At 41.4% G+C, this 19,578-nt stretch overlaps 1 protein-coding gene across 3 annotated transcripts; it reads right to left on the bottom strand.

Annotated features, from left to right (window-relative positions):
* Positions 1-1,797: 1,797 nt before the first annotated feature.
* On the bottom strand, positions 1,798-18,417 carry ZFAND5 (zinc finger AN1-type containing 5). 3 transcript variants are annotated; one of them, XM_027752148.2, is made up of 6 exons: positions 18,058-18,417; positions 15,023-15,180; positions 14,394-14,505; positions 13,878-13,975; positions 3,687-3,812; positions 1,798-3,450 (listed from the first exon to the last, which is right to left on the bottom strand). In XM_027752148.2, the coding sequence occupies exons 1-6, from the start codon at positions 18,411-18,413 to the stop codon at positions 3,302-3,304; spliced, it is 999 nt and encodes a 332-aa protein (XP_027607949.1). In that variant the 5' UTR covers positions 18,414-18,417; the 3' UTR covers positions 1,798-3,301. The 3 variants fall into 3 exon arrangements, with proteins under 3 accessions (XP_027607949.1, XP_027607950.1, XP_027607951.1); XM_027752149.2 differs by lacking the exon at positions 18,058-18,417 and adding an exon at positions 17,190-17,288 and having other exon boundaries at positions 3,277-3,450; XM_027752150.2 differs by lacking the exon at positions 18,058-18,417 and adding an exon at positions 17,170-17,188 and having other exon boundaries at positions 3,277-3,450.
* Positions 18,418-19,578: the final 1,161 nt, after the last annotated feature.

The raw sequence follows: 19,578 nt of genomic DNA, 5'->3' as shown, positions 1-19,578 counted from the left end.
GACTGATAGACATGACATACAAGCATTTAAGACACTCCCTTACACCCGTGAACAATTACCTTCCAAAACAGAGTAAACAATGATCAGAAGCATGGTTCCAAAGGGCTAAGTACCATGAAGGTAGTCAGGGCTTCTTGACCCCACGGCATCCTTAAACATCACAACCAACCACGTCATCTGGGAGCTCATGAGCTCTGCAGCAACAGGTTGGAACCACCACAAGAAGGTCATCTTTAGATTCCAAATTTGAGGTCAACAGTAGCAGTTGTTCAGAATCCTGTGGAACACAGTATTGCACAGCCATAACACAGTGAGGCAAGTATTTCAGATTGAAGATTATTCATTTTTCATCACCTGTTTTCACTTATTCATTTGTTTTTACATAAAAAAGTCCTGATCATCTGGTAAAGTTGTTTGGAACAGAGGAAGACTCTTCCCAAAACAGTGTGTTTATGTATGAGTTAAGAAGATCTCAGTCTAACAGCCAAATGTTAAATGAGATCAGTGATATGTCAAGTGATTATGTTTCTCTCTTGGAAGATGTACCACAAAAGTTTAAACATTCCCCCCTGCCCCATTCCACACACTTTGTCAACACCTGTTCTTTTTAAACAACCTTCCCCTCCTTTGTTCTGTGAGCATCAACAGAATTAGAGTTCTTGAATGATTATACACACTATATACACTATCAAAAGAACAAAGCTCCAGGGAGCTTGCAGACTTAGTTTTGAAAACAGGCTCATACCCCTCTTAAGTGTAATTTACATGATACCGTTCACAATTTTAGAAGAAAAAGAGGGATTTTTCATTTCATACTTTCCTGTACAGATGTACCAAGATTAAATATTGAAACAAGAGTTCACAAGTACAGATTTGTACAGAAGAATGCAGACCACGAGACTGAGACCATCATCATCATTACCTAACAGTATCAGTACTACTACCTGTCCTAAACCACTCTAGCCAAGACAGTATCAAAATCAGACAGGTCTCCTCAAATATCCAGTTACAGGGCATTCTCAAGTTCAGAAGGGAAGAATAAAAAAGGATAAAAAAAACATTCTATGTTGTAGTGGAGTTGCTGATATTGCTTTAATACAAAAGGTAGAAAAATAACTTTAGTGCTTTAAAGCAGTTCCATGATGACATCCTAAAATTCATCCAGGAAAATGAAGTCCCAGAGCATGCCTGTGTTTCCTTACCGGACGTATACACAGTGGTTGGAGTATTAACTTATGTTGACTATCAGCTGACTGGTGGCATACACATTATCCATTTCTGATACAAGCAATTTTTGTGCAACATCCAGTAGTGAAGATGTCTTCCTCCATGGCAACACATGCTGCGTACTGTGTCCTTTTTCTTCCCCATTGGGAAGGATAAATTGGGCATATTTACCGTTTGTATTTGGCTGCTGACACTGACAGTAACTCTGTCCAGGTCTGCTGGTGAGATGGGGACAGAATGATGTAGTCAGCGTACTGGCTCTATCATAACAGATCCACTGGAAATAAGTTTGAAGTTCATTGCTAGTACTGTCCTTTGCTCCCTTTAAGCACACTGTTGTTCGCTGGCATTTTTGTCAGGCCATCAAGTAGTTACCTGTACTCCAGTTGCTCATGAAAGTTGTCTCAAAAGAAGTTGGTAAATCCAAATAAGAAATAAGGACGTAGGCAGGCTAAAGCATAAAGACAACATCTGTAAGAACTCAGTACAAACTTTGCACCTCAACTTCTACAAGGTCATATCCTCACTACAGCAATAATTAAAACCAATGAACTATCACAAAAGGAAGTATTTCCTTCTGTACATTATTTTTATTATTTACATAATACAATATAGCATAGATGCTGGGTAGCTTATGTGCAATACATAAATAAGAACTATCTGTACATGTTTGCATATCTAATAACTCAGAAGAACAAAGTTAGAAGCAAAAACCTGACACTTTTAATAGTGAAGTAAAAACTAAGACTGAACACTGGCAATAAAAATCAGAAGGTCAGGAGCAGCGCCTTGTGTACATACGTAACTATTTACAGATGGGAACAGGCATTACCACAACACTAGTCTAAAACCGTATTTGTTTATATAAAACCACAAGTTTCATACATCACAAAACCCCCTTCCATTATAACACAGAAGTGATATATATTACCAGACAAGCATCAGTGAAGAATACTGCCTTTTCTAGAGTTGTTATTGTACAATGCCATAGATAATGCAGCCCATGCAATACACCCAAGAACACTACAGTCCTATACCCAAGTACAATTAAAAATGATAAAGCAGCCCTCCAAGAGTGGTTCCAGCTACCACTACAGCAGCCATGTTGGGTATGGTTTTCCATGCAGAATGGTGCAACTGTTGTTACATTTAAAACTAGAAAAATTAACTCCTAATATTCTTTTGAACTCGGAACACACAGAACAGAAGTAGTATATGAATAATAAACTGCTCTAATACTTCAGCAACTTATTTAGACCCGTGTTGCTTGATAGAGCTGCTGTGGTATGTCTAGAAACGTATGTAACCTTATTCGGTAAACCAATCTTACAATACTGTGCTACACATTTTTAGCTATGCAAGGAAAAGCAGACAACTCTGTTGCAGGCTAGTTCATAAGCTCTTAACAGGACATTTCATTTGGGAACATCTTTTCAAGATTTCCAAGTCGATGTAATCTTTTCCAAAACAATTTTCTTCTTCTATGTATCTGATTCTTTCCATTTTTCTCAGTGCAATTGTTAAGTGACTTAAATATGGCACCAACACTCATCTTTCTGGGATGGTGGACCCTTCTATACAGCTCACATTCTGCTGGAAAACTAAAATGGAGTGTGGAAACTAAAAGTAGAATGAGATTTTAAATGATAGAAGTAGACTGCCACCGTTTTGATGTATCCTTCTCCAAAACAGGCCAGTAACATTAGCCAAACATTAAATACCTCAAGCACATCTCAAAAGGCAGATCTGCTGCATACATGCAGACAGCACACATCTGTTTGGCACGCGTGAACTAGAGTCTGTCCTCTGTGCATGTGTATTCCCGTGCAGCTTTCTGATCATCCAACTATATTCTGGGAAGGGCATGTATATTTTCAAGGGCTGTATCTATCCAATTCTGCCTGTAACAAACACCCAAACATTTCGAAATATCATTTAGACAGACAGGACTAGAAGTAAAATTTTGAAGAACAAAGGAAAATGGCCATGCACCTGCTCTTTCATGTTTTTTAGGATGTATTGAAAAAAAAAAGCCCCACAAAAAGTCAGTCAGTCTTTTCACAAGCAGGTTAATTTATATTCTCTGAATTTTTTCAGCCACGACAACTGGATTTTCTTTTCTGATTTTTGCTGCAGCTTCTGCTTTGTAGTCATATGGGCAGTTATGCTTGTCAGAATAACGGTGAAGTCCACAAAATAAGTTTCCACATCGGCAGTCAAATCCTGTACACAGAAAAAAAAGCAACATCACTAGGAAGATTTGCTTTTAATTAGGTTAAAGTTGTTAATTAAAAGCATAGTTACCACAAAGGGGGTATGTTCATCTACATTGACATACAGAGCAAGAAAAATGAATGGCTGCAAATAAATTTAGTAGAACACATAATTTATCAAGTTTAATCTAGCAAGATGTAACTAATCATCCAGATTTGTCCAAAATTGACAAAGTGTTCTCATACCTGTAAGGCCAACCTTCTTCCTGCACATGAAACATCTGTTCTTCTTTGGTTTCGGCAGTTCAGCAGCTCTCTCTTCACTCTCTGAAGTACTAGGCTGGGCAACTGATGGGCTTGGTTGAGTAACAACTATTAAAGCAAGCAAAGGAAAACAGGGTTAAATTTGCTTTTCTTGACTTCACTAGGTATTCAGTAGCATACACGTATTAAAGATTTAATTCACCCATCAAGCCCCTGATGTTTGTTGTCTAAAGTACTTACAGAGAGTAGTCTACAAAAATATCAATCAGAAATAGGGATTTTTAGGTATTTTATTCACCCTTTCTGGCTCTACTTGAGACAATCAGACTTTTCCGAACACTTCCACCAGCTACAAAACACATTAGCACTTATTCATTACACATATATAGCCTTGAAAATTCCTTCCAGAAATTCCATGTACACATTTAATATTTAAATAAATCATCTGATCAAGTAACAATCTAAAACAGTAACAATACTGTCACAGCTAAAGTTACTGAACAGAGGAATACCTGTAGAAAATATAACTAACATACTTTAGAAACAAATGAAATTCAATAATACGTTACTATCACAGTACTGGGTTACTCTGCCACTACTCCTGTGAAGTCAGGTATCTAAAACAGTTCATCAGGACAGCAGCTAGCAAGCCACTAATTCTGTGACAGATCCAGAACACAGCTACAAAACACACAGTTCAAAAGAGTTCTCACTTAAATAACAAAGTGTAGATTTGATTGAATATCTGCATTTTTGTTCTTTATCCAGTTTTATTGTCAAAGCAGGTATAGTCAAAATGAGTAATTTCTCAATTGCCTCTTTTATGAACATCTTTAAACAAACTTGAGTCAAATTTTACTGAAGTTCTCTGAAGAATAAAAATGGGTCCTTCTGTGAATCTGTTCATTTTATTTAAAAGAGTAATTTTTTTTCTCAGAATTTTTTTTTATTGATATCCTTTTTATATCCAAACTGGAACCAAGGAAAGCTGGGAAAGGTGCAGTTGTACACAACTTTAATACCTGCTCCTGGTACAGGTTTGCTGACCACTCCCAGCTATTTGATAACATCTACTGTTCTGGAACATAGTAAACTACAAAATGCATTCCAGAATAAATGGAGCACATAAGTTTTAAGGACTTATTTGTAATTAACTTTATACAGACAAATATGGTTTGTTAGTTGAGATTCTTTTGGATCAGTACTTTTTTTTTTAAAAGTGTGTTTGCATTACCATTCATAAGTATTGTGAAAATCAGCTCACTATTACCACTAACACAAAGAAAGCTTCACAATTCATTGTACAACAAGAAAGGCTCCAGGCCAGACAACTGCATAATCAGAACAAGATTTAAACATGACAAGCTCTGAGAAGTAACAGGGACTCTTCAGCACTCATCACCAAAAAATTTCATGCAGTAAAACAAGCCGTTGCTAATATTTTCTTATAGTTTACTTACACATTACAGCAACAGTCCTAATGAACAAACAACCAAGGCCATTTTCTGCCTTGATTTTTTGTCACACCACATGGATCTTTTTTATAAAAAATTTGGGAAGTTCAGTGTTACTGCTATTTTGCCAAGTACAAAGAAAGGATAAGAAAAATATCACAGTACCAGTACTACAATCATTACTCCTATTGTTACTTCTGCTGATTTTTTCCCCTGAGAAAACAACTTCATCTTGATTACCATTTTTTAGATGAACAAATATGATCCCCTGAACTTGTCTTTAAATCTCAAGAACAGCAGTATTCAGCACCAGTTTATCTACCAGAGAGCCTGTGACCAAAAACCAGGTTACCAACCAGCAATATCACAGAGTATAGCTGTTGGACACTATGCACCTTGGCTAACAGCCATCAGCTATGGCCTTAAAATGACAAAAAGACTAAACACCTTCCAAAAAGAATGGTCGAATCCTTTTAGATTTGTTATTGCTAGTTTGTTTAAAAATGAAATGCTAATTGTAAGCCAGACAGATGAAAAGGAGGAACCAGAAACACTCACACACTTTGCAATTCAGTGTGTAGTTTCCTAGGGGAAAGCCTCATCTGCATCAGAATTAACTTAAAAATTTCTGGTCTGTGAGTATGCATGCTGTTTCAATCATACGCAAAAAAAAAATGTAGAAGGGTCAAATAAACAGTGATAAAGTGACAAAGTCACTCAGAACATACACTAAGATAAAAATGAGAAGAGGAACAACTTATATCACGGTCTAACATGTCAACAAGGAAGTAAAAATGGAAACAACTTCCCAGGAACTACCCAGTCAAAGCAACATACTAGTAGATCACTCTACCACAAAGTAAAGACACTGAGAACAAATCCATCTCGGGGAAAATGTTACCAACTACTACAGGTATACTTTCTTCTTTGCATCAAATAACTGATAACTGGCAGACTACAAACTGTGAAGAGATGAAAGTGATTATAAGAAACTGCAGTGGCACAGGTTGTTGAACAGAATCCTTCCTCCAGAACTAAAACGTCTTTCAAGAAGGAAAAGCAGTACACAATATGCAGTAATGGTCATTAAAAGGTCCCAAGACAAGGGGACATAGCCCCGTAAGTCCAAATTAAAATGTCCAGTTATTACTCCCCATAAAGGATTCTCCTGTTCATTTACACCAGCAGATTTAAGTCTGATGATTAATTTTTATAGTGTAAAATGTTCATAAATGTGTTTTTGAATAATGGCCAGGACAGAAGCAAAGCTGCCTACCCTGCCCCTTACTTAAAGCTCAGAATGAAACTCCTCTTTTATCAACCTGTAGCTTAGATGAAAAATATTGACAATTGTAGTTGTTTCGCCATGATATCAGGAGCTCATTTAAACTAAACCACTGTTGTTACAATTGCTTTTCACAAAAGGCTTCCTTTAACATAGATGCCAAATCCAGCTGGGGAAGTACAATTCCAGTCCTCAATACATTAAACTAATTTCATGTCAGAAATCACACAGTGTTAATCAAACTGCTCTAAATGATTTCTGTATCATCACCATGGAATGGGTAGCAGCAAAATACTGAAAGTTCAAAAACAGTAGTTACTGGTACCTGTAGATCTGCTTCCTCAGGAACCGTGTTCAGAGGAAGCAAACTCCTCACTCCATAACAGTTTCTTTCACTTTACCAGAGATTCTGTTGGCACACATGCACTTCCTCATCCTTATCTCCAAACTGGAGGAAAAGGGATTTGAAGGATAGACTATGTGGTGGACAAAGGATTGACTGAATGGATGAGGCCAGAGCAGTGTGGTCAATGCCTCTGTGTTCAGGCAGAGGCTGGTGATGAGTGGTGTCCCTCAGGGCTCTGTCTTGTGACCAGTGCCAATGATACAGACAGTGGGACCGAGTGCACCCTCAGCACATCTGAAGATGACATGAAGCTGAGCAGTGCAGCTGACACAACAGAAGGATGGGATGCCATTCAGGGAGACCTGGATAACCTTGCGAACCGGGCCCACAAGAACTTCATGAAGTTCAACAAGTCCAAGTGCAAGGTGCTGTACCTGGGTTGCAGCAATCACAGACATGAGGACACACAGAGTGTGTCTCACTGACAGCAGTCTTGCAAAGAAGGACTTGCAGGTTCTTGTGGATAAAAAGCTGGACACGTGCTGGCAGCCCAGAAGGTCAACTGCATCCTGGGCTGGATCATAACAGGAGTGCCCAGCAAGTCGAGGGAGGGGATTCTGTCCATGTGGTAGTTTGCTCTCATCAGATCCCACCTGGAGTGCTGCATCCAGCTCTGGGGTCCACAGTACAGGAAAGATGTGAAACTGTTGGAGCAAGTTCAGAGGAGGGCTACAAAGATGATTAGGGGGCTGAAGCACCTCTCCAGTGAAGACAGGTTGAGAGCTGGGGCTGTTCAGCACAGAGATGAGAAGGCTCTGGGAAGACCTCATTGAAGCCCTCCAGTCCTTAGAGGGCTTATACAACAGAGGGATAGATACTTCATACATGGGCAGACAGTGACAGGACAAGGGGAAATGTTTTTCAACTACAAGAGGAGAGAATCAGATTAGATGTTGGGTAGAAATTCTTAACTTCAGGTAGTGAGGCGCAGGAATAAGGGAGTTGGAACTAGATGATCTTTACACAGCCCCTTCCAACCCAACCCATTCCATGGTTCCGTGTACCCCTCTCCATCACCTTGGTCATTTCCCTTCCCAGCCTCTGGCTCAAGACCTGATAAGTTTTACTTCAAATGAATTTTATCAGACCAGTTCTCTTATTACAATGTCAAAAAACTTAGGAGCAACAGATTTTCAGAACTGGGCAGGTTTTTATTAACTAGTATTTTGGTCTTAATCTGTAGGCACTATAAAATACATTACCATCATGCCCAAGGAAGACTATTATCCTAGCAGATTGATGATAAAGACTAACATAATCCTAGTATTGGGAGAGGTGCCTGACAAAACTCCACTTCGTCAAGAACTTGGGAAAATTTCCTTCATATGTAGTGTGAAAGCAAGATGCATCTTTACAAGAGAAGCAGCAAGGCCATGGATGGAAGGACTTAGCCACACAGTTAGCATAACAGCTACTCAATCTACATGCAGAAGGGTCCTACAAACTGGAGAACAAAACTCTTCTCAGATCCTAAATTATTAAGCTACAGTGACTTTGTGGGAATGCCATTAAAATTAAAAACCACTCTAAGAAAATGATGTTCAAAGCTCTCAGTAGTTTTCCTTACATAAAACACCATGGTTGCTTCAAAAAGGATGCTGATTACAGGTATTTTCCCACTGAGATTTCACACTGGTAAAGAATGAATCCCATGTTTCAAATGAACAAAACATGATGAAAATAAAATAGTATTATTTTCTAGCCCTTCCCATATGAGAAGAGACCAGAAAGAGCTACCCCAAAAGTAACAGCAGTAAGTTTTTAGAAGCTTCTCAGACGAAAGGAAAATTCACCAAAATACAATCCCAATAGCTTAAACTGTAAGCATACCAGTGGTACAAACTTCAGAAAGCATAGAAAAAAATTGATTTGAGCATTTATTATTATTTAAGCACTGTGACTTGGGGACAAGTCCAATTCCACAGCTGAAGAAAAGTAAAAAGTAAAACAAGAAGGAGAACAGGTGAAGTGAGAAGTCATCTGAAAGACATTAGATGCACTTCTGTAGTTTTGGAGCTGAAAAGCTGAACTTGAGATAGTGCTATTCTTACATTACATAGTAACACAATTGTCTTGGTTTCTGCTGGGATGGAATTAACCTTCTCAGCAGCTGGTACAGTGCATTTTGGATTCAGTATGAGAATAATGCTGATAACACACCAATGTTTGAATTGTTGTTAAATAGTGCTTATTTTAAATCACAAACTTTTCAGTTTTCCATGCTCTGCCAGCAAGCATATGCACAAAAAGCCCTGAGGGAGCATTGCTGGGACAGCTGACCTGAATGCACTAGCCAAAGGGTTATTCCACATAATGGAACATCCTTCCAGGAGGGAGTTGGCTGGGAGCTGCCAATCACGCTGGGGCATGGGCTGGGCATCAGTCAGCAGGTGGTGACCATTTGTAGCACGCATCACTTGTGGAGTTTCTGGGTTTTATTCCTCTATCTCCCCTTTTCATTAAAATCATTATTGTTGTTATTATAATTGACATTGCTTATTTTACTTTGTTTTAATTATTAAACTGGTTTCATCTTATCCCACAGGGTTTAGTTTTTTCCCCACAATTGTCCTCCCCACTCTGTAGCGGGCACTGAGCAAGTGGCTGTGTGGTACTTAGTTGCAAGCTGGTGCTAATCCACGACAACAATGTATTTGTACATAAAATTTTAGTCTGAAAAGATGGACAGTACTTATTATGCTTTATCAAGCTTCCTGAATGTAAATACCTTTCTATATTCAGGAATTACAATTGCTATGCCAACCCAGGTCCTGTAATGAAAGGCCACAGAATAAACTTCCATCAAGCTTACTTTCATGCCAAGGAATGGGAATAGAAATATTCTGCAGCATGAAACTCATTTCCCACATGACCAATTCTAACACATGTATTTAATATCTTTACTGCCACATTAATACAATGTAAAGTTTCAGTATCACAGTCATATGGTTTAATATGGTCATCATAAAGATGATGTCTGTGGGATATCGTTAGTAAAATAATAATACCATTCTATCATGAACAAGTATAGGACCAGCAGTTGGGTCCTCAGCCTCATTTTACAATGTGGACAGCTTCAGGGCTTACAAGAAATTCCATTTCAGTAATTTTTCAATCAGGGGCATCTACCAAAGCTACAGCATACATGGGAAATGAAGGAAAGCTAATTATTTTCAACACAATACTGAGTTACCACATCAGACAGTATTACCAACAGTCACAACAGAACTGTCTATGATAGCGACACAGCTCAACTACTACAGCCATATGTGAAAATGAAACAGAATTACAACAAGACCTAAGGCATGTCATGTATTTAACCATCTTGAGCCTACAGTATCTCATAAGCTCCTTTACTTATATCTTACTCACAATAATACCTGCAACACACTATACACATCACAGATGTAACACACTGGCTCTACCTACAACATATGCAAGGGTTTCTCAACCTGAATGAAGGACAGCTCTAAAATAGCTCTAATCGTAATGGCTTGGTAGGAAGTCAAAAGATGTGTGCCAACCAACTACTGCCCACTGTCTTCCAACACTGCTAATGGTGAATTCGGGAAACGGAAGGGTAAATTACAGCATGGATGGAAGTTAACAGTAAATGTAATTTACACAATACCATTATCAGTTCATTTTCTGGTTTAATTTTTGTAAGCAGTATTACTTTGCAGCTGTGGGTTTACAAACAATAGCTAATCACGCTACTCCCCAAAACAGAGCTATTATTGCCTTCAAAAAAACACAACCCAACCAAAACCTCCTGAAATAATAAAAACAAAAAACAACGACAGAAAGCACCTTGAACCTCTGAAACACACACATGCTGATACTGTGTCTGAAAACACTGACAGATCTGACTAGAGGCTGTTCATTCAGCAAGATAATGATATACAAAAGTGCAAAAAATGCTAAAAATATGCTGTGATTTGAAACAATTCAATTTTTTAAACATACTTGTTTCCAGACCCATTATTTTTAGTGGTTACTATTAATTTAACTCTCTTTTATACATTTATTTCCATTTAAATACCTGCTAAAACAAGCAAAACGAGTTCCTTAAGAAAGGGCTCCACTATGCCTCGCTAACTTGGTAGACATATTGCTCTGACAGCATAACCCACAGAATGGAATAGAGTTCGCTAAATTTTGCATTTAATTCCTACAACTCAGCAGGGCAAAAAAAGCAACTGTGAATCATATTTCTATAATACAAGACTGTTAAAATTCAATCCTTACAAAGTGTAAAAGCTTATCAGAATCCTATAAAATCTGTATTGTAAATAGCATTCATTTATGAGTTTGAGTTTGGACATAAAAGTTTCTTTGACATGAGAAATTCAGACACAACTACACTGAACACATGCCACTGTTCAGTCATGAAACTGCAACAAAGCAAGTTGAACTAAAAAGTTACAGCTACATGAACACACAGCAACTTACATATGGAAATTACAACCAATTAAGTGACCAACTAAGTTGACCAACTATCCATCATGCCTGTCTTCAAATGTTAAGGTACAATTAATTGTCTCAGCACCATATTTGTTACCAATGAATCCAGGTTGAAACCTCGACCTGCACAAAGAAGAAAAAAAACCTGACTCCCCCCCAAAAAATAAAGAAAACCTAACTTGTTATGCTTCACTGTTTGATTTTTTCTCAACTCCTCCACCTTCTATACTCACTTTTTTCAATTCCAAAAGCAAACAAGTATAATTTTATGCTACAGACTGTTAAAAAAATTAGTTGATCAGATGTAATTCTATTTTTAACTTTCTGGTTTGTAAGGAAAACATACAAAATTTCATTTGCTAATGAAAATCTACAGAAGAGTATGTGACTTGATACTGTTGAAGATACGGTTATTGATCTGTTACTACCTGGTAATAAAATTGTTGCTAGGGTCAGACTATACTTACAGTCAGCCTGTGATACATTAACTACTCCATAACTGCAGCATTATCTCACAGAATTACACCTCACAGGAAGTATTAGCTTTGTTGTTATGAGGTGATGCGAATTATTTACCATTGTTTCAGTATGCCCTTGAAAGGAGAGACATCATAGATGCTACTGGAAAAAGGAAGATAAAAAAATCTGTCTAGTCCAGACACAACAGGAATTTTGTATAAAAAGTCTAGGCCAGCTTCTCTTGCCTGCAAGACACAGGTCAACATACCATTAAATACAGCCAACATTGTTTGTTTAAGATTTCCAACAAACACTAAGAAGAGTATACAACGCCACTATCTTATGCTGTCTAGGATCTGTGCCAAACCATAATACTTGAAAGGGAACTTGGACATTAGAGCAGGTGAGGTTGCCTCACGAATTTACAGGGATGTTCTCAGGAAGGTAGTTTTGCTCTTCAAGTTTTTTCCAGAGACATTTAAGTTCTTTGGTAGTTTTTCCAGTGATCTCTACACAAGCTTGTGACAGCTTTTACTGGTTTCAACCTGTGAGACTATTTATTATAATATGTAAGTATCTTGAGCTGCTTTGGATTTCTCCCCCATTTTTATCAATAGTGTGCTATGTGACACTATCTATCATACAGTTGACTCACAGTACATGAAAAACAGGTAATATATCAACAATAATAAAAGATTTCCTTTACAACTGGCAAAATGACAGCAGTTCTAAGATTTAAAGTCACCTATGACTTCATCACTACTACCATTTTATGTATTCCTATTTCCTTCTTGTCACATTCAGGTAGGATTTCATAACAAGGCCCAATGGGTTAACGAATACTGTATCAAAGTCTTAATTATTTTTCAGTTACATAATGAAAGCCTCTTCAGACAGCACCAGTTACAGGAATTTAATAACTGCAAAAAAGCCCCCCCTCAGTCCATACATAATGAAAAACCCAATATATCATATAACTGTACTGCTCGTGTCACAGAATCTTGACCTAGCATGACTCACGCAAATGGTAAAATCCTCTGTACAAGTACTGAGTAATTAAATATCAAGTGTCAGAGGAGTCTTTGTCAGCAAAGATATAACTACATAAAAATCACTCTGATACAGTGCTGAGTAGCATCTGCTGCAATTTTCATGTTACTGACTTCATACTGAAAAAACGGATTTTATCTTCAGCTTGAATCAACAGACTTCCTACTAAACATCAGCTTTTAATCTTTAAACTGTGTCACAACTCTTAAATACAGTGTGGATATGTTTAAGTATAAATCAAGTGTGTTAAGATGTCCATTTGAACGTACTGATATGGATTTAATCACTAGCTGTAGTTTAGCAAGCTATCCCTCCCTCCATGGAACAGTTTACAGTTTGAAGTTTAACTACTACAGCTGTAACAATCCAGCATGAGAATAAAACTGTTAAATGATAATTAATACACAGCAATTAAAGCGACAACTATCCTACATTCCTGGAACAATGCTTTTGTTCCAGGAATGTAGGATAGTAATCTACTGATTACTCAATAAGTTTGAGAACCCTAAGCAGCTTCGTTAATGTTTTTAAGCCACATATTCCCTTTCCCCACAGCCTCACTCCTTTGTAGAATGGAATTTATTAAGCACCGTTCTCCAAATGCAAAAAGCCATTTTGACTGCCATGAGTCAGCTGGAATTGTAGTGCTTGATAATACACAGAATCTCAATAGTTTGATTTCAAAACTGAACATCTTGACCAAATGCAATTTTAGAATGCCTCACTTTTAAAAACAAAGGTTTGGGATTCAAAACCACTCTCACGGACGTCAATTTTTTTTACTAACACTGAACATTGTATCTTAAAGCTCTGTTCTGGAACTAGTCCTTTTTCTCAATTCTGAGGAGAGAGTACTCAAAAGCACTCTTAACACAGTTCCTCAAGACCAACACTGCAACAGGAGACAGCTACTCAGAAGATAAACAAACCCTCCACCTTGTGTTAAGTCACTGCTTGTACCCAGTGTTAAATCACTGCTTGTACCCAGTGTTAAATCACTGCTTGTACCCAGTGTTAAATCACTGCTTGTACCCAGCATTATTTTGAGAACATACCTGGCTCAGTCTCTGTTTTGGGTGTTAATTCTTCCTCTCTTGAAATGCTCATTTCTGTCATTTGCTGTGTTACAGGCAAAGCGGTAACAGGCACGTTTCTGTTTAAGTACAGTGAAACACACAATTTACATTAGTTTTACATTCATGATAAAAGCTTAAACTGTCCAGTCTGGACCTTAATAAACTACTGGTTCAATTACTACTGATTCATTTTCCTGACATGTGCTTCTACTATCTCCAAAATAGATTTTTTTACTGTTTTAGTTTCCACAGAAGAAAACAGGCAAGCCTGTAGCAAATTATTTCAGCAAATAAACAAAGAACATTCTTTTAACTGAATCAGTGTAACAAATATTTGAATAATCTTTCATTTACACAGATTATCTTAAAGCCCTGTCAGGTCACGGGTCCTTTTTCCTCTGCAGACACTCACTATGATAGGGCAGGACTGCTGCAAGCCTTCAACTTGCTGCACACTCGGCTCATTCAAACCTCATAGTAATACTTTAATTTTACCTTGTTTTTTCAGATGTGCTGCCAGCAGCACCTTCACAGTTGTTTAAGCTAGTGTCTGCTCTCTGTACAGATGCAGAGTCTGAGGTAGGACTGTTTGAACCACTGCTTGTTCCTGTACAACAAGAATTTGACACGTTACAAACAAATTGTAGCAAACACATTAGTCAAATAGTCTCCCATACAGCTATGAACTGTCTGTATAAAATCTTCACTGCTATTGCATATTACTTTTTACTTAAAGACATGGTAAACTGTTAAACAAAATACAGATCGCATAAGAATACACTAACAGAGGAGGCTAAGTGGGAAAGCAAGTTATGATTGAATGCCAAGCAAATCAGAATACACTATACAGAAATGTACTTTTATCTTTACTGTGATTTAAAGTAGTATTCTCTTGGATATTCATTGTTTTAGTACATAACTTTCAGAAGTTCTCCTAAAAAATTTTCTAGGATTCCTCGTAGTCTTCCATAGCTTAACGTTGAAAGAAGTAAAAAAAAAAAAAAAAAAAAAAAAAAAAAAAAAAAAAAAAAAAAAAAAAAAAAAAAAAAAAACAAAAAAAAACAAAACAACAAAACAAACAAACCAAAACCAAAAAAACAAAAAAAAACACCACACACCCTTACCCATTGGGCTGATTCTACCACTATTCTGCTGTCGCTGAAGATGTTCTTTGTAGCAAACAGAACACATTCCATTTGTCCTAGGATTTCCATAAAATCCACATCCTGTAGTACACAGCATAGGCCCTGGGGTCTGGTTTGTCTCCTGAGTCATCTCGATGCTGTAAATAAAATCAAGAACTGCATTAGGAGCTGGCACGTCACCAAAATCAATTACAGGGTTACAGAATTTAAAGTATGTCTGCTCACCTGCCCCCCAAGTGATATCAGCATTCTTAAAGAGGGTTATACGAATGTTAATATGCCATTCACGACTCCAACTGTATTGCTAAGTAATACCATTATGAACCATTAAGAGAAGAAAAAGTACTGAGAAATAATATACCTATTGGGCACTGAGCTGCATGTACAAGTTAATTTAATTTGACAGCCAAAAAAACTCCTTAATTACTAATCTCTGAGCACGAACAGAATGCAGAATAAGCAAGACCAACTTTATACCCACAAAACAGTTCTGGCAAACTATATAGCTTACTTTTCCTAACTCCTCGCTTTTTTGCCGATCTCTCATCATTTTGAGGCTAATTCCACTACTAGCAGTTCTTGCTCTCACAATACTCTTCCAAGAGAAATAAAATTAACAACTTCAACCTGTTTAACAGCTTACACACTTACAAAACAAAAAAAACCCCCGCGTCTTAATAAAGTTATAGCAAGACTTCTGAGCCTACCAGAGGCAGTCAGTGCCAACTCTCTGCCGTAAATAAATTTTTCACCTTGTCATCTGCTAACCTCTGCAAAGCAAGGTTAGTAAAAAACTGCACAGCAACCAAATCCTTGATTCCCAAGGACAATAAAACTGGAACACAGTAATCACACAATCTGCTACAATTTGAGGACATGTAAGAATACTGCACTAAAATATAAATTTAGTAGAAGCTGTGCATATGGCACCCGAAGACATTTTAGTGTAAACTTTAGATTGAGTATGAAAATTGCAACTGACAGCTGCCTTTGTCTAGCTAAACTAAACTCCTGGCATCAAAGTAAACCAAAACCAGAAGAAAGCAAACAAGCAAAATTCATCTGCTTGCTTGCTGGTGGTCACAGGACCCAATTTTCCAGATATAAATAGCTGTACTATTTATGGCTTTATAATACCTTCCAGGTATAAATAGTGTCTTTTCAGGCTACAAAACAGCTTCACACTTACTCTGATACAGTTTGGCAGCCATACACACCAGGTAAGTGAGCCAGAAAAAAACATGACCCACCTAGAGAAATCTAAAAACAATCTTGTCACCTATATTGTAAGACCTATATCTGTATAATATAAATAAAGACTGTACTCCAGCCCTTTTATTACTAAGTCGGTAAGATCTAAGTGTCACCAAACACACTGCCAACACCGACCTCAATCTACTCGCTTCACTTCCAAGTCAGTGTGCCACAACAGATTTCACCATTTACTAAATCTTGCTTTAGGTGCTAACGCTACTATTATCCTACTACAAACTACATACTCCGCAGCTCCTTTTGTCTGCACATTCTTCCACCACTTGAAATACGTGCCCCTAACGGAAAGGTCAAGTCGCTGCTACCCAACGCTGAACAAGTCGAGCTTTTCCAGGCTCCGGGATGCACTCCGGGTGTCAGCCGGGTTCACTCCAAAGGCGCCCACCTCCAGCCGCACACTCACCCCGGCCGACCCCGCCGCCGCGGCTCTGCCCCGGGCGCTCGGGCGGCAGACGAGCCCTCGCTGCCCGCTCGGTCACATGGCGAGCGGGAGTGCGCTTCCGCTCATCAGGCGGAAAGTCACGGGCCTGGGGCGCCCGGCCGCCCCCGCCGCCCGCTGAAGTCAGTCCCTATTTATATCTCCCGCAGGCCGCCGGCTCTGGCGGGAGGAGGCGCCAGCGAAATCCGACCGCCCTTCCCTTTCAGAGGAGAGCGGGTGCTTATAGGCAGCCCAGAAAATGCGGCATCACCAGCCCGCCGCCTCCCGCTGCCCTTCTCCCCGCCAGCGCTGTGGCCGCTGCTGGGCGTGACCGAGGCCCGGAGCAGCCTCCGCTCCACAAACGCGGGGGTGGTTATACCCAACCGCTCCTCTTCGAGGAAAGGAAACAAGATCATTGAGAAAGGTGTCATTTCACCAGCAGCAGCAGGTCTTCACCTCAGGGCTGCTCCGGCTCAGGGCCGCGGTCTCCCGAACATTTTATCCCGCCGGCAGCGCCAGCCGCGCTCCCCCACCGTTACCGCCTCAACGCGAAGAGGGGGCGGGTAAATCCCGTTACCGACCCCGGCCGCGCTCCTCAGCCCCCCCCATCCTCCCGCGGCCTCGAGGCCGTGACCGGGCCGGCCCCGTCCCGCCGGGCTAGCCAAGTCTGCGGAGTAACGACAGAAACGGGCGCTGAAAACAGCCATAAAACTCGGGCACTGCGTCAGCCATGGGCCTGCTGACCTCAATACCCATTTGCCTCAGCATCTCTCTCCCGAAGAGAGTCCACGATTAAACACGAGAAACAAAACAAAAGGAGGGTGGCACAGGGATTGCGCGAGGCCCTCGCCTGTCAGGGACGCGCTCGGCCGAGGCAGAGCCCAGGGTCGGTACGGGAGAAGCGAACCGGCACCGGGCGCTCCCCAGGCGGCTGCAGTCCGGTGGCTGACTCAGACAAAGGGGGGGCCCCAGCCAAGAGCCCGCAGCGCCTCAGGCCTTAACTGTGGTCCCCCCACTCCCCTCGCCTCCCCCGACGCCGGGACACAAAAGACCAGGGAGGTGTCGCGCTCAGGAGCGGTGGCGGCGGGCGGGGATGACCGGCCAGGCCGCTCCCCGCAACCCCCTGAGTCACGGTGGCTCCGCCGCCGGCAGGCCCCAGCCGCCGCCAGGCACGGGAACCTCGATGTCTCCCGCCTGCACTGCCCCGCGCCGTGGGCCGGGCGGGACGAGGCGGCCGTAGGGGCCGCCCGCGAGGAGGCCCGGGCACACCCCGCCGCCAGAAAGGCCCCAGGGAGCCGAGCCCAGCCCGCCGCCCCTCACCCACCTGTTCCCGGCGGGGGCCAAGAACCCCGCGGCGGGTGCCGGAGAAGGCGCCGCGGACGGCTCCGGGCGTCTGTCGGGAGCGCGGGGGGCGCCGAGCTGGCGGCCGCGCCGCCGCCGCGTCGCTCCTTTGTTCCCGCAGCGGCAGCGGCGGCCGTGTCGGCAGCGGCGCGAGGCGGGACCCGCCGTGCGCGGAGGGCGGGCGGCGGGAAAGCGCTGGAGGCGGGGAGACGGGGAAGGGGAAGAAGAGGACGGCGAAGAGGAGGAGGAGGAGGAGGAGGAGAAAGAGGAGGAGGAGGAGGGAGGAGCGCAGCCCGCCCGGCGGCCGCGGCTCCTCCCGCTGCCCGCCCGCCGGTACATGCGTGGTGCTGCCGCCCGCCCGCTCCGCCCGTTGCCGCTCCGGGGCCGTGAGCCCCGCCCTGGCCGCGCGCCCGGCGGGTCCCGCGCGCGTCACGGGAGCCCCAGGGCACGGGGAGGGAGGGGGAGGGAGGGGGAGGGAGGGGGAGGGAGGGGGAGGGAGGGGGAGGGCGGCCTGGGCGGGGCAGGGATGGGTTTTCCGTGAGGGAGCGCCTGCTCGCCGATAGGCATCCTTGGGATGTGGTGCCTCGGCGTCGGCTCGTTGCGTAAAATCGTAGGGAACACAGGTGACCCTTAAAATGTAATTTCCTAGGGTATTTTTTTCTTTTTTTATTTGACCTAAATTTACCTTACAAGATCTAGGTGTCTTGTGAGATCGAAAGCAAAAATGCAGAGTTATTGCCCTGAAACAGAAGAGAATTCCAATTTAAATTCTCAATTATGAATTTCATGGCCAGCTGTCTGATCACTGTCCTCTCCCTGCTCTGAAGGTCCGACCTTCACATATGAAAAAAGAATAAGGAAGTAGCCACATATTTCACTTAATCCAATGCTGAAGAGCAAATTATGCCTCCTATTTTGAAGACTATCTTATCTTCTAAGAGGCCAGTATCTTCAAAAATACTGTGAGGTTCACAGAAACTGCTTTGAAGACAGACCTGTTTTAACTTGGGATGTTTGGAATATCAGGGACCTATAAAGATAGAACACTCCCAGGGTAAACTTAGTATTTTATTTAGAGACTAAAAGATACTTGCATCTTCGAAACCACAGCTTCAGAAGATTTTGGACCTCATGTTGCTTGCCCAGTGGCATCACAAGCAAGTTATGCTTCTGAAGAAGCCGGTGACTGGTTAGAGATTGATGCTTTTGAAGAAGTCTCAAGTGAATATCCTCATTGTAGAGCAGAAACATACCACTGCCACTGTCTTGCAGCAGTTGTTCCTGGTTGTGCATTGTGAATTGTTCAAGAATGTGGACACCTAGACCTTGGCAGGTGAGGGAAGCAGGAAATACCTGGTTTGGGAATCTGAGGGTGACAGGGTATGGAGCAGGGTTTTGGGCACTCCTCTGAAAGAGCAACCTCACCTCCTGATGAAGGGCATCTGCCTTCCGGAGAGACTTGAAGTGTAGCATCCCTGAAATGTTTTGGTAGTGATACACTGTT

This window comes from Pipra filicauda, unplaced genomic scaffold (assembly GCF_003945595.2).
Source record: "Pipra filicauda isolate LSUMZ 115617 unplaced genomic scaffold, ASM394559v2 scaffold37_size4185640_pilon, whole genome shotgun sequence".
Taxonomy (NCBI): Eukaryota; Metazoa; Chordata; class Aves; order Passeriformes; family Pipridae; genus Pipra; species Pipra filicauda.
The sequence above is the reverse complement of the archived record's forward strand: the minus strand, read 5'-3'. Positions and strand labels throughout refer to the sequence as shown.

Coding starts and splice junctions, on each gene's coding strand:
- ZFAND5 (XM_027752148.2), bottom strand. CDS start 18,413: ATGTACCGGCGGGCGGGCAGCGGGAGGAGCCGCGGCCGCCGGGCGGGC. Junction 14,506..15,022: donor TGGTAGAATCAGCCCAATGG/GTAAGGGTGTGT, acceptor CTTGTTGTACAG/GAACAAGCAGTGGTTCAAAC. Junction 13,976..14,393: donor AGCACATCTGAAAAAACAAG/GTAAAATTAAAG, acceptor GTACTTAAACAG/AAACGTGCCTGTTACCGCTT.